The sequence below is a fragment of the Haliotis rubra genome, unplaced genomic scaffold (genome assembly GCF_003918875.1).
Source record: "Haliotis rubra isolate DU_JTF1 unplaced genomic scaffold, ASM391887v1 Scf195, whole genome shotgun sequence".
Lineage (NCBI taxonomy): Eukaryota > Metazoa > Mollusca > Gastropoda > Lepetellida > Haliotidae > Haliotis > Haliotis rubra.
The window spans coordinates 1,040,633-1,055,358 of NW_025765947.1; the positions used below are offsets into that span (position 1 = coordinate 1,040,633).

Consider the following 14,726-nt stretch of genomic DNA (forward strand, 5'->3'; position numbering starts at 1 on the left):
ACGTTTTGACCACTAGGCTACCTCGCCGCCTCGCATTGGGTCGAATGTCAGATACGCGTTGTTCGTGGTTTTCACTAGAAAGATAAACGCTTAAGACATGCGTTACTGTTCGAAGTCCCCCAACAACAAGCCGACACACTGTGATATTGCCCTTTGCCTCAATCCTCCAATCAAAACAAGGAAAATGAGGTTTACTCCCAGACGGGATTGACATGCAAGAATGACGACAAGATTGTGGAAATTAATAGAGGTTTTTACAGTGCAATCTTCACAAACAAACAGACAGGTAGGACACAATAACTCTAAGATGCCAACATGAAGTCAGCATGATACAACAAAGATAAGTTAAATAGCATCAGTCATGGATAGAAAAATTCCTTAATCATGAAAGGGCGTTTGTTTTTTTTAAGTCAGACGTCAACAATATTTACAACCTGTTTGTTTGTTGGTAAGGTAGCTCTGTAATGACACATCATTACATGACTGTGAATTTTAAAATATACAAAGATAGGGATGTTGGTCTATAAGAATTCGCTCGGATGGAACGCAGTCAGAGCGTGTCTATGTTATAAGAAGCATTATTATGATTAAGGGTTTAAGCATATGGGGCATTTTCTATCACATGGCCTTTGATGTCGTTTGGTATTTGATATCTTCGAGCGTCTCTTTACTTATTTCAAATTCGTGAGCATTGATGTCTGATCAAGCGAAATGACGAAATTACACAACGATTATCAGGTGAATGTTCCTTAAGCACCGAATGTTCATTTTCAAACATATTGAACAATGAATATCAATATTTGCGTGTCGAAAGAAAATTACAAATGTTTACGAACATGTTTACAACCAACATTAGATGATGTAGCTGTCAGGGTTGTGCTGCCCTCTTAATAGGCTGTTAGAAGACGTGTGCCTGCCCGCCTAACTGGGTCTATCGAATCGTGGACCGTGTGCTTGGCTTAGACATAAGGCTGTTAGCGTTCGGTTGGATATCTCCGTTGATTTCGCTAACCCAACGATCATATGTTCCACTGCTCTACAATCAATTGTTGGCCGCTATCGGCTAGATGCATGGTACATGTGTATTTGTCGTGATAAACTGACAGACATGCTCATAATCTGTGACGTCAGAAAGAAAGGGGCGGAGTTAGCAGTGACCGTAAGCCAATGAGAGATCTCCCGACTAGGACACTCGTATCGCCTTGGAATATCTACTGACTGCCTTTACACTACGGCCTATGCATGAAAACTACCGATAGGGTGTACACAAGTTTTCGTGGTGTTTGTGGATAACTGTACGGAGACAAGGCTAGCTCGGGATTTTGTGGTCGGCTAGATGAGTGTCGACTGATGGTGAACTTGAACACGATGTCGCGAGTGAAAGGATTACCGTGTGTTTTTACCTGTGTTTTATTGCTGATCGCGTTGGCACGTGTGTCCGAGTCATATGACTATGCAAAGAGGATATGTGCCCGATTGCCCATTCACACTACCGAGCTGATATCATCCGGGAATAATGGATTTAAGATAACTATCGAAAGTGACACCGAATCGGACATCACGAAATATCGACCAGGTGAACAGTACACAGGTAAGTTCAATCCCTCAACAAATTATACACTTTTTTGGCACTTCTGAAGAACCTGGTTGTAGACTGTCTTGAAGACTGTTTACTTCTCGCGCCACTACAATCACAGGTAGCAGACGACAATTTTCACACAGTTTCAGAATCACGCACAACATTGCCCCGAGAAATCCACTTAATACAGTGTCGAGGAATTTGAATATTTTCTTAACAGCAAAGTGGCCTTCAGTTTGCCAATGAATAGATAAGCGTAAACTCAAAAACGTGTTAGCTCGCCATTTTTTGCAGCTTTATCGGAAGTGGGACACGCTCTCGTCCACATACTATAAATTCAACCACACATCATACACAGTGTTAGTTTATGTTATGATATTAACGTGCTGTTCTGCCCGGCCAATCGATAAGTCTGCTATAGAAGAGTACAATTATGTATGTTAATTAAAACTATTTAGTATACCTATGTTCATAGAACATATTCAGTTAAATATAATGCCAGGTTGGTCGCCAGTAAAAAATGAAAACAGATCTTCCTAACGATACAAATGTTCGATTTTAATATAAATATTTTTTGAATAGAATCACAAAAGTGAAATTAAATTACATACAGCCGAGCCATCGTTCCGTTAATGCACTGAAGTGCCTGTATTGGATTGTGCATGAATTGTGTCAGCTTTGACATGACACGTGACTAGTACGGTGTATTGTTGTCAGTCTGTGATACACAGGCAACCACAGGCATGTGTAGTCAGTACCGACTCTCGGTAGCGTTTCCCGTAGCACACATTCCCCCTGCATTACTTTGCACAAAACAACCCCGCTATACAGGAAGGACTACGTGTAGGCGATATACGCAACGTGGCTTAAAAGAAAAGTTTTGTTTCATGTTTGAGCAAGTGCCATCGAATATTCTCTGAAAATAGCAGGGTTATTGTTTACTATACGTTAGAGCTGCTTTAGGAATGGGTGGTATAGACCCCATGTAGCAGTATAGACTTGACTTGATACTAGTGTTTATACAGTATAAAGTATAGATGGGAGGGTGTATTACATTGACGATGGTTGTCTGTTGTTTTCGTGGTGACAACAACTTACTTGTATTGTACGATTAGTTTCACGTCATTAAATGCCTTTCTTCTGGTGAATATAATCGTCGCCGTTGAAACGGATGAGTACATTTGGCAAATATCAAGAATTCTGGTGTCCTTGTAGAAATATGTTCTAACCCCCCAGTAGGACATTCTAGTGACCTGTGGAAGTTATACTAGTGATACACCGTGAACAAGACACAGGAGCCGAATCTCATTGTAATAGTATTGATGTTAATGCTGAATACAAGCTGACTTATTGCTTGTGGCTCTTACATTTCATTGCTAAATTGTATATATAATGGAAACGTATTAATTAATCTATATACCCCGAAGCGTTTTAGGTCAAATTATAAAGTCATAAAGTCAAAGGATTGAAGTGACACGGGGACAGCGAAATAAATTTCATAAAACGAATTTCATATTGCTTGTGAAAGATAGTTGTAGAGTAATGCTAGGGACATGTTTGTAGTTTACACTGCGATTAGCGTGTGATCTGGATTCTCGGTGAATACCGTGAGGTCTTGAGTAACACAGCTCAAGTTACATTTAACGACGAGGTTAATTTGAGACGAGATTGTTTCCTTTCTGAATGGTTAATAATGGTAATACATTTTGTACTTTTGAAAACAACGATTTTTCGTTATGTATGCTTATGGAAAGAAATAACGCAACCTTTTTGAGAAGACTTACGTATTAGGAAGGACATTTGCAGTACGATTCAATCAAAGCCGCACATATACAATAGGTGATGTGTTTATAACAACAGCAACACACAAGGTTGCTGATTTCACGTGTTGCTTTATTTCTGACCTTCAGTATATACATGCTTGATATCAAACTCTGTTCCTGACCTGTGGATGACATAAACGACAGCAGCGCTGTGACCGTTGGGTGTGACGCGCCGTGTGTTGTGATCAGTATGTTGTGTGATGTTGTGGCGCTCCAACACATACACGTCGGGCTATTTACATGTCTATCATTAATATCTTTTCAAAGAGCGCTGGCTTGTTTTCGGGCTGGTGGTTAAAGTAAATGCACATATGTTGCAGTCACGCGTCAGATCTCAAATTCAATATTTTAACAAACATTTCGCCTTTTTTCTCCACTAGCCATTGTGTCATACAAATTTTCATAAACATCACGCAATTTCGTTTTCCGGTAAAGAACTTCAGGAAATTGATGAAATCGTGTAGGCATTTGGGTGCACCTTTAGTAGACAAACGGGCGGTGGGGTAGCCTAATGGTTAAAGCGTTGGCTCGTCACGCCGAAGACCCGGGTTCGAATCCCCACATGGGTACAATGTGTGAAGCCCATTTCTGGTGTCCCCCGCCGTGATATTGCTGGAATATTGCTAAAAGCGGCGTAAAACCAAACTCAGTCAGTAGTAGACAAACGCTTAGTCTCTGAATATATATTATGAGAGTGACCAAATAATCCCATTTAAACTGAAAGGGATTCCCAGTCAGAGGGGAGATTCAGAACCCGAGGAAATCTTGACTTGATTAATTAAGGGCTTTAGCATTGTAGAGATGGTAGGCGGAAGGGAAAATAATGTGGTACAGGGACTGTGAGACCGACTATACGTTTGGTGTTGCTATGCCAGCTTTTGTACACAGAATGAGTAAAGTGGTTCATTTACACCTTGTATAAACAGCTGATTCAGAAGCATCTATCTTGGATTTATCTCTGTCAGGAATCTCAGTGACATCACAGTATAATCACTATTCCGCTTGAGTAACCCTCAAATGTTAATCAATACCTTTGTAATCCCAGTCTCTGCTCACTGGGTTCTCATATGGCGGCGTTTAGAGGGTCTCTCGGGAGCTGACAGATGGACTCTGGAGGGGTTCATCAGGCCTTACCATGCTTATCACTTATTGAGGATCGTGAGCGGGGAGGATAACGCACACACGTTATGTAATCATAGTGGTGATACGTCCAGACAGTCTAATTGGACTGCATCACTGAGTAGGGTTTATGACGATTGAGCTGTCCTCACTAATAATGCAAGGGACAATTGTCACGTACTCGAGCCCATTAAATCAGATTCTTTACTCTGGATTGATATCTATGGGTATCAAATCTGATCTGTATTCCTTGGGTGGGGAGGTATCAAATCTGATCCGTATTCCTCTGGTAAGTAGAGGTATCAAATCCGATCCGTATTCCTCTGGTAAGTAGAGGTATCAAATCTGATCCGTATTCCTCTGGTAAGTAGAGGTATCAAATCTGATCCGTATTCCTCTGGTAAGTAGAGGTATCAAATCTGATCCGTATTCCTCTGGTAAGTAGAGGTATCAAATCTGATCCGTATTCCTCTGGTAAGTAGAGGTATCAAGTCTGATCTGTATTCCTTGGGTGGGGAGGTATATAAATCCGATCTGTATCCCTCTGGTGCGTAGAGGTATCAGATCTCAATTGTATTCCTCGTGTGAGGAGGTATCAAATCCGTATTCCTCTGGTGGGAACTATCAAACCTGATCTGTATTTCTCTGGTGGGGAACTATCAAATCTGATCTGTATTCCTTGGGTGGGGAGGTATCAAAATCCGTATTCCTCTGATCCGTATTCCCTCTGGAAGTAGAGGGAACTATTCCTCTGGTCAAATCTGATCTGTATTCCTCTGGTTCCGTGGGAGGTATCAAATCCGATCCTGTATGGTGCGTAGAAATCAGATCTCAATTGTATTCCTCGTGTGAGGAAGTATCCAATCCGTATTCCTCTGGGGAACTATCAAATCCGATCCTGGTGGGGTATTCCTCTGGGTCGTAGATGTATCAAATCCGATCCGTATTCCTCTGGGTCGTAGAGGTATCAAATCCGATCCGTATTCCTCTGGTCCGTAGAGGTATCAAATCAGAGCAAATGATCTGAGAGGGTTTTTTTATGAAATCGTTAACAACCCGAACAAACAGATAGAACTAGCAAGAATTCTTATTTCTCGAACGCTTAACTCGTTTGGTTATTTCACTGCCTTTTACAATGAGCCAGCAAAAATACATTAAACGAGGGGGTATAACCCTGTAACGCTCAGTGGATGCACGTGAGTAGATGTATCCCGTTCCATGGGCTTGGCAACATTGATGTGTGGTTGTACATCACCGATGTGTCTTCGTTCTCCGCTTTTTATGGCAATAAGAAGGCTATTTGCTTTATGGCTAGATGATACTAGATGAATGGAGACTAAAATGTTTACCGCGTTAGCCGACAATAACACAGGCATGGGGATATATTGAAGGGCTGGTATATCATCTATTATGCAGTGTACATTATCGCCATTCTTTCATGACAAATACCACAGATCTATTCACTACAACATCTTTTAGTCCGATTCTACGGACGATGCTGGGAATTATTTAAAGTGCCCCTCAGATGTTTACTGTACGCAAGTATGGCGATATTAAAGGCACCCAATAACATATTGTTTACTCTACACTGCAAGGTGATATGTCGAAGAATCCTTGTACGGTACAGTTTACTATACGAATGTATAATGCCCCATTAAAGGCACCCAGTAAGATGCCGTTTTCTCTATTAACGCATAGTTATATGCTAATATAGAGCAACTAGTCTGATACTGTTTATGATGCATTAAAGCATCAGTAACATATTGTTTACTCTACACGTGCAAGGTGATGTGTTAGAGACAGCTTGTACGATACAGTTTACTATAGGAACGCATAATGATTTAAAGGCACCTAGTGAGAAAAGTTTTTCTACACACGCATAGTGATATGATAATTTAAGACACCTGGTCAGTCACTGTTTACTCTTCACAAGCATGACAATATATTAAATCATCCAGTAAGATACCGTTTACTATACACAAGAATATTTTGAAGGGACTTTCAGCTGAGTAAGCTGAAATAGACCACGCTCTGTAACATATCTATGGCTGTGGACGTGTGCCTAAAACACTGAGTGATAGTTATCGTTTTTGTGAAGCTTAACACCATCTTTTACGTGAACTAGTTTTTAATATGCCCTTATGGACATTTTGTTTTTTCAGGTATCCCGAGTTTCCGTATTGTAAAATCTTTAATCAAAGCAAATTACAATCGATCTTTTGAGAAAAGGAATATCTATGGCTGTTATGTGAAGAACGCGGAGAACGTGTATCTTCATAAGTCTTTATAATGTTCAGAGAAACATTTCCATTTGCTGTAAACGCTATTGATACCTGTTTGAAGTGAATCGACGAATCGGCAGTTTTATTAAGCGTACCGTATTTACCCCATTGACACATGTAATTTCTTCACAGGCAATGTATTCATTTCAAATGGCGTTAGCGACTTTAATTGATACTGAATTTAAATAACTGTCAAATGGTATCACTTTCTTTCTCTGCATAGTTGAATAGTCCGTTCGACTACTAGACACGAGGCTATTAAAGGGCGATAAATCACAGTGGTAATACTCCACCGTGTTGAGAAATGCTGTCAATGAGACCTTGTTGGACTGAAAGGTGCTGTAATTGTTACTGCTTATGCAATTGATCCTTACGATGGCTACACGCTTACCGAGATTCAAACGTTTTCGATTTCTATGTATTTTCTTTCACTTTATACTTTAAGGACAAAAGCTGTGTACGGTTATACAACTCAATCAGTGTTTGTCAACACTCAATTTAGAGAAAATGTATTGATCCTTATGTAATAATTGTCATTTGAAATTATATTACGATTTGTCAGTTCTATTTCGAAGGCTGTTACCATAGCTGAATTCTGATTTAACATTAGGGGCACGATGATGTTAACACCGTGACTGTATGTATTTTAACATTGCATGAGCTTATGTACATGCCAGTGGAAAGTGACACAATTAACAGTTGGGACTGTAGGGTAGCCTAGTGGTTAAAGCGTTCGCTCGTCATGCCGAAGACCCGGGTTCGATTCCTAAATGGGTACAATGTGTGAAGCCCATTTCTGGTGTTCCCCGTCATGATATTGCTGGAATATTGCTTAAAACGGCGTAAAACTTAACTCACACACACTCAATTAACAGTCTCCAAGCTCAAGCTGTTGATCACTGGATTGTCTGGTTCAGACTCGATTATTTACAGACCGCCGCCATATAGCTGGAATATTGCTGAGTGTGGCGTAAAACTAAACTCACTCACTAACAGTATCTAAATAAATAACACCTTAGCTCATCTATATCATCTGTATATTCCAATTGGGTAGATCGATGCTCATGCTGTTGATCACTGTATTGTCTGATCCAGGCTCGATTATTTACAGACTGTCGCCATATATCTGGAATATTGAGTACGGCTTTAAACAACAAACCAACCAACTGTATATTCCAGTCAGAGTATATATAGTTAGTATATTCGAACGCTAATACTGCCGTGGTGAAGGGATGTACCCCCAGAAGTAGATATCCAGGGGGTGTAACTAGAGTCCCATTATGTAATGGATGTGGCACGATGATACGTCTTGGGTGATTACACAAATCCAGGCTCCCGACAACAGGGGCAGATGAGGATATCCTCCCTGTCATGTCTTCACTCACCAGCCGCTGAATCCATGTGCCAAGTGGTTACAGAATATGCTCATTGATGCTCAGCCACTGAGCTCCTAGTTTGATTACAACGATGCCCCAAGATTAATACTAGGTATTACATATATCTTCTGTCAGACATGTGCTAGACTTTCGTCTGAAGGTGATGCATGATGTTACACAACATCATGCACTAATATTCAGTGGCAAAAATCTTATATTGAATTCTCATTAAGTTTTCAAAAGCTTTTTTAAGACGAAAACACCATGAACTAATATTCAGTGGCAAAATTCTGTTATTTAATTGTCATTATGCTTTTAAAAGCTTTTTTAAGACGAATAACTAAGCAGATGATTTCTAAAAATTGTGCATTTTTTGTTTATTTAAGTTATAAAATGCGTGTATAAATCGTGTTCAATTTAGCATTTATGTCCTTTTGATTGTATCATCATAACGGAAAAATGTAATATTTTAATATTTATTCATTAAATACACTCGTCGAGCCGTTAAAGGTTCTGTAAATAATTTTGACTCTTCATTTTGTTGACAAGCATTATATTAGGTTTATGTCGGCAGATCAAGCAAGCTCCTTACAGTTCACGTTAGCCCTTGATCACCAAGTAATGTTGAAAACCGGTAGCTCCTCCGACAAGGTCCGTCAGCGAGTGCTGAGGGTTGGTCGGGCGCTGTCGAGAGTTAAAGGGACGGCTTGACTATAAACAGGGCCAGATCGGATATATATAGAGATGTATTTATCTTTGTAAATATGCACGTAGTTTCGAATTGTCCTACGCCACTGGGATTTAGGACATATTTTATTATCTGATGTGGGTCGTACTTGTTAATTTATTGCCTTATTGGTAAGTGGATAAAGACAATAAAATATAATGTTGACATTGCTTTCGTATGCAGTGCTTTTGAAAAATGATACACTTCTGTAAAGCATCTAAAAAATCATGAAAAAGTTAAATGTTATATGAACATGTTATTGTAAGGAACTGTTCCCATGGTGATCGATAACAGTAAGCCGTGACGGATTAATATGTGTAATCACGACTCACAAGATATCAGGATCGGAATTGTATTATCAGAGTAGATTAAGTCTCTTTCACACTTAGGGTGATGGTAGCGAGTGGATATAGAATCATTTATTCAATGTTCAGTTGTGTATGATTTATACAGTGTTTATCAGGGCGGAGATAGTCGCCTTCAGCCTGGACGGAGCCGGTCATTGGGGCGACCTTCATATAGATGTCGAGGTCTGACGCTGATAGGTTTACAGTCCGCTGCTAATCTATCGTGTTTGTGTAGAAATTGCTTGATGACAGTTTCATTTATGTATCATTTGTAGATCCAAGTGGATATTTACTGAAGTTCACTTTAGATATTATCGTAATTGTTGGAGTATAATATACCAGCCTTGGAAGTAGCGGTAGTAGCAGGCAAGGTGAGGTGAGGTGAAATTGGGTTTAACGTCGTGCTTGAGTATATTTCGCTCATATGACGACGTGCATGCGTGTGTATGTGTATGTGCGGCTGCTTGTACTAGCCCAAACTTAAGCTGGTTTTATAGTGCTAGCCCACTGAGATACCATGACGCAGTGAAGCATGAATACCCCACTCAGACACATTATACTGAATCCGAGCCGACCAGTCCTTGTTGTACCCATTAATGCCGAGCGCCAGGCAGGGACCAAGTACCATATTTTAACGTCTTTTGGTATGACGCGGTCGGGGATCGAACCCGCGACCTTCCGCTCCGGGCGGACGCTCAAACCACTACACCACGGAGGCGGTCTAGCAGGCAAGGTAGCAACAGTAGTAACAATAGGGCCGCAGTCAGTAACAGTTAGTATGTCGTGCGCGTCGTATGCGCAGTTCATAGTACTAGGTGTACTCATGTCAGTGCGTGGGCACAGGTACATGTATACTCATGTCTATTTTTATACACACGACCATGTATACTGAAGCATATATATGTTATACTGAAGCTACATGTACAGGGTAAATAGGGTTCTCATAAGAAGATTGGTTGGTTGGGTTGTTTAACGCTGCACTCAGCAATATTCCAGCTATAAGGCAGCAGTCTGTATCTAATCCAGTCTGGACCAGACACTCAGTTATCAACAGCATGAGCATCGATCTACGCAATTCGGATACGATGACAGAAGAAGAAGAAGGAGAAGAATGATAAATATCCTTGTATAGTTTCGCCTTAACAAAACATTTTTCCTGTTCATAGTTTTATCTATTTCACACACGACTGTTTTGTATCCTTCAGTTTTACGGGCGTAGTCTGTATCATACACGGCTGTTTTGTATCCTATTTCTTTTTGCGGTACATAGGTATATTTCCTCGACAACTGTTTAGGATGCTACAGTTTTGCGGTACAAAGTTCTATTTCACTCCCAGCTGTTTAGTATCCAACAATAGTTTTATTATACTACTTCCCAGAACTTAGTATTATTTCATACACAAAGCTGTAATCCATCAGTATCTCTGAGATCAGATAAGCACATGCTCCTTGCTGATGTTTTTAACGCTGGAATGTAGGTCAACTCAGGTGTTCGCCCGCAATGGGAATACGACCCACGTCGCTTACTTCAACAGTGTCGACAGGGTGTTAAAGGGGGACTGAGAGGCGATGGAAAAGAGGACACATTCGTCCGGGTGTTCGAAGGCCTGTAACAAAGTCGACCGAATTGTTAAAGGGGCCTGTAACAAGTGGACTATTGTGTTTAAGGAGACAGTAACTGCCTCGACCGTTGTGTTATACGGGGCTGGCTGGCTGGTTAACCGGTTCTTGCTTGCTTGGTTTGCTGTTTAACGCCGCACTCAGCAATATTACAGCTATATGGCGGCGGTCTGTAAATAATCGAGTCTGGACCAGACAATCCAGTGTTCAACATCATGAGCATTAATCTACGCAATTGGGATACGATGACATGTGTCAACCAAGTCAGCGAGCCTGACCACCCGATCCTGTTAGTCAGTCGCCTCTTACGATAAGCATGGGTTGCTGAAAACCGATTCTAACAAGGATCTTCACGGGTGGTGTTAAACGGGCCCGTTACAGAGTCGACTAAGAGATAAAAGGGGAACTGTAAGAGAGTAGACTCAGGTACTAAAAGGGAACTGTAACAGATTCGACAAGAGACAAGAATCAAGGGTAATTGGCACTTTGTCTGTTTATTAACTTACAAAATAGTTGTCTATATTACGCAATGTCTCAGTTCAATCTTAGAACTTCAACGTCTGGACCTAAACTTTACAATGTCACAGTTCAGTCTTGGAACTTCAGCGTCTAGACCTAAACTTTACAATGTCTCAGTTCAGTCTTGGAACTTCTATGTCTTGGCCTAAACATAAAATCTTCAGCATCTTGGGATCATAGTCCTCCTTTAACAGCAGCGAGCTGTGTGTGTAAATGTTACGTCTCATCGTGTTTTATACCTGTGTATAGACGCTGACGAGGGCATACCCCAGGAAGAATAACTCAATGAAAAAACACTAAAAACTATCCCAGACACTGCATTTCTGCACATATTTGCACTGCATTGTCAACAGGTTGAAGTGCGAGGTGTTTAAATTGTTTGTAAGTCAGTGAAACCTTTTTTTTAAATGGAATTTCAGACGGGTATAGCTATTGTTGAAATGTGAAGGATGGGGATTAATTTGAAATGTTTTGAAGTCAAATCCGTTTCAAAGGAGATTGAGGTAGAAAGAATCTGTCAGAATTGTGAGAAAAGACTGAATTAATGAAAGAAATAAAGTGGAGGGGGACTTAAGGGGGAAGGGGGTTGTTGGTGCTAGAAAATTGACCCCAGCTTCCCGTCCTGACGCCTATATGCAAACACGTTTTTTGTGATTGGTCGTTTCACTTGTCTAACCGTGTTAATGTGTTTGACCATAGCAAATAGTCAGAAGACTTGACAAGTTTTACCTGTGTGCGACGTTGACGGTTCCGCATGTTAAAGACAGAGCCAAGCTGACCGCGGACAATGGCCTCCTGTCGGTGATACTAAGTCAATATTTTCAGTTTGAATTCAAGATCACAAAGTCAAACTGTTATAAAGAGCTTTTTATAGTCGTTATGTGACTATATTTGACATTTAGCAAAGTTAACATTTTAGTATAAGATTGCTGGGAAAGGCCAACATATATAAGCATATTCTCCACGTCGTTTAGAAGCACACAGGATTTCAAACGGTACCCTGCATCCATTTGAATTTTGTATTGACTTATGTACAAAGTTAGAAAACGTAATCGACCTGATTGGTAGAGTCTGGAATCTATAAGTGTAAGAATAATTTGAATTTTACATTTGAATTTCGGTTTAAGAAAGCTAAAGCATGGAAAATAACGAAAACAAACAATCTTTTTATGTTTCGTTCCACAGAAGGATGTTATTTCTAATACGTTGACACCCATGAAGATCCGGGTTAGAACTGGTCTTCAGCAACCCATGCTAGTCGACTAATAGGGTGGGCAGGCTCGCTGACCTGGTTGACACGTGCAGAACACCGCCATATAGCTGGAATATTGCTGAGTGCGGCGTTAAACAACAACAGTACAACAATAAAACTAATACCTTGAAGACGGATACGTCGGTGTTGCATATTTCAAGCGTGACTGGGTCTAGACGTCATAATGCACGCCAGGTGTGACACGGAGACGTTGGGTATTAAGGTTAATAATGAACTGCAAGATCATATCATGATATCTGAGTTAGTGTACAAAGTTGTTTCAAATGGCTTGGATCAGTACTTGCCTGTACTGCCAACTGTTCAGAGTTAACAGAATTTAGGTATGCGCTTCTGCTCTTATAAACGTACCGCTCAGCTGACCTTGTGGTAACGGACGCTGAAGGTGATGGCCAACGTCGTAATCTATAGCGCCGAACCCGGGTGTTGTTGCTGATGACGTATGCTGGAATGCTGACAATGCTATGTCATTGTGTGGTGATATTTTGGCAAGACTTAGTTCAGGTACACTTCCACGCCGAAAATATACCGGAGCCGTTTGTCAGACGGTTACAAGACTATACAGGCTCATGAAACTCATTTCTATATTGAATTTGAAATCTAATCGTAACTTTCATAATCAAGATTGCACCACAGGGGCTTGTAACGCTAAAATCCTTTTATATAGTACTATGACCCCGTCAGTGACAGTATATACCTTGATGGCAGTGTTTAGCGTTACAAGCCCCTGTGGATTGCACGTGTTCGTTGTAGGAATACTTAAATGTAATGGCACGTGTTACTATCTAAAGAAAACTACGTTATAAGAACATTAGTTTTGAAATCATCAAATACTAAATATCACGGTCTTCCCTTTCGTCATCCAGTAGAAGTAATATTCGTAATTCATAATTATACGTTTCTCTTAAATTTGTATTCCAAGTTAAGACTGTTCTTTGGTTGTTGACCCGTGAAGGTCCGGGTTAGAATATTGATCTTCAGTAACCAATGCTTGCCGTAAGAGGCGACTAACGGGATCGGGTGGTCAGGCTCGCTGACTTGGTTGACACATGTCATCGGTTCCCAATTGCGCAGATCGATGCTCATGCTGTTGATCACTGGATTGTCTGGTCCAGACTCGATTATTTACAGACCGCTGCCATATAGCTGGAATATTGCTGAGTGCGGCGTAAAACTAAACTCACTCACTCTCTGGTTGTTGCAGAACTATTGAAATGTTTGCGGTTTTTAGCAATGTCATGAGAAGGGATATCAGGAATGGGCTTTTGAATCTCAGGGTATGGAACCTAGGTCTTCCTGGTTGGAGGGACTGCTTTAACCACTGGGCTACGTCTCTGCCCTTAGATCGAAATTTAGTTTGTTGCACTTTGCTATTAAATGTATGATATACATCGTGTTAAAAACACTGAATGTCCATATCGTAAATGTCATGCTGGTTCACAGACGAAATCCGTTCAGCTAGGAAGGTTGATCTACAGGGAAATTAGGTTAAACAGTGATATAGATAAGCAAAGGTATCATCATTGTATTTTCCGGAAACAAGCCAAGCATTACGTTTCATGGATCATTAAGTCTTTTAGAAAACCATGGAATTGACGGGTCACCGACAATGGCCGGCATAAGGCGTCGAACATTGTATCTTCTGACTTTGTGTAGAGCAATCGTAGAAAACTGTCCGAACCAGTCATTTGATGAACACTGTACCCTCACTTTGCCCATAAATCGCTTGTAATGTGAATGCACTGGATGGCGCTCTAGATGCCCATGGCAACTGGTGCAGAGACACAATGCCATCCACAGAACGTTGCTTCGAATTATGGGTGTAAAGTATGTAATTGTAAGTAGTTGGAAGGAAATAGCATGAAAGTGAGTGTAGTTGTAAGGAAGGCATTATCACAATGCACATGTTGTCCGTGCAGGCTAAATGCACCAGGATATGCAGTGAATCATGACAGGAGTGGCTAGAAGTACACAATGTTGGTATGTAGTTCCTCCTGAACTCAAAATCCCCAGTCTGGCAGAAAACATTATAAACAGAAAACGTAAGGACGTGGGTGGGTTCTC

General features: G+C 40.7%; 1 protein-coding gene across 1 annotated transcript in view; it reads left to right on the forward strand.

Annotated features, from left to right (window-relative positions):
- The first annotated feature begins 914 nt into the window (after window positions 1–914).
- LOC124274848 (spondin-1-like) overlaps window positions 915–14,726 on the forward strand; it is a 129,375-nt gene continuing 115,563 nt past the window's right edge. Inside the window, exon 1 of the mRNA XM_046710214.1 lies at window positions 915–1,591. Within this exon, the coding sequence (XP_046566170.1) occupies window positions 1,351–1,591 (241 nt within the window). The 5' untranslated portion in view covers window positions 915–1,350. The remainder of the gene's footprint in view (window positions 1,592–14,726) is intronic.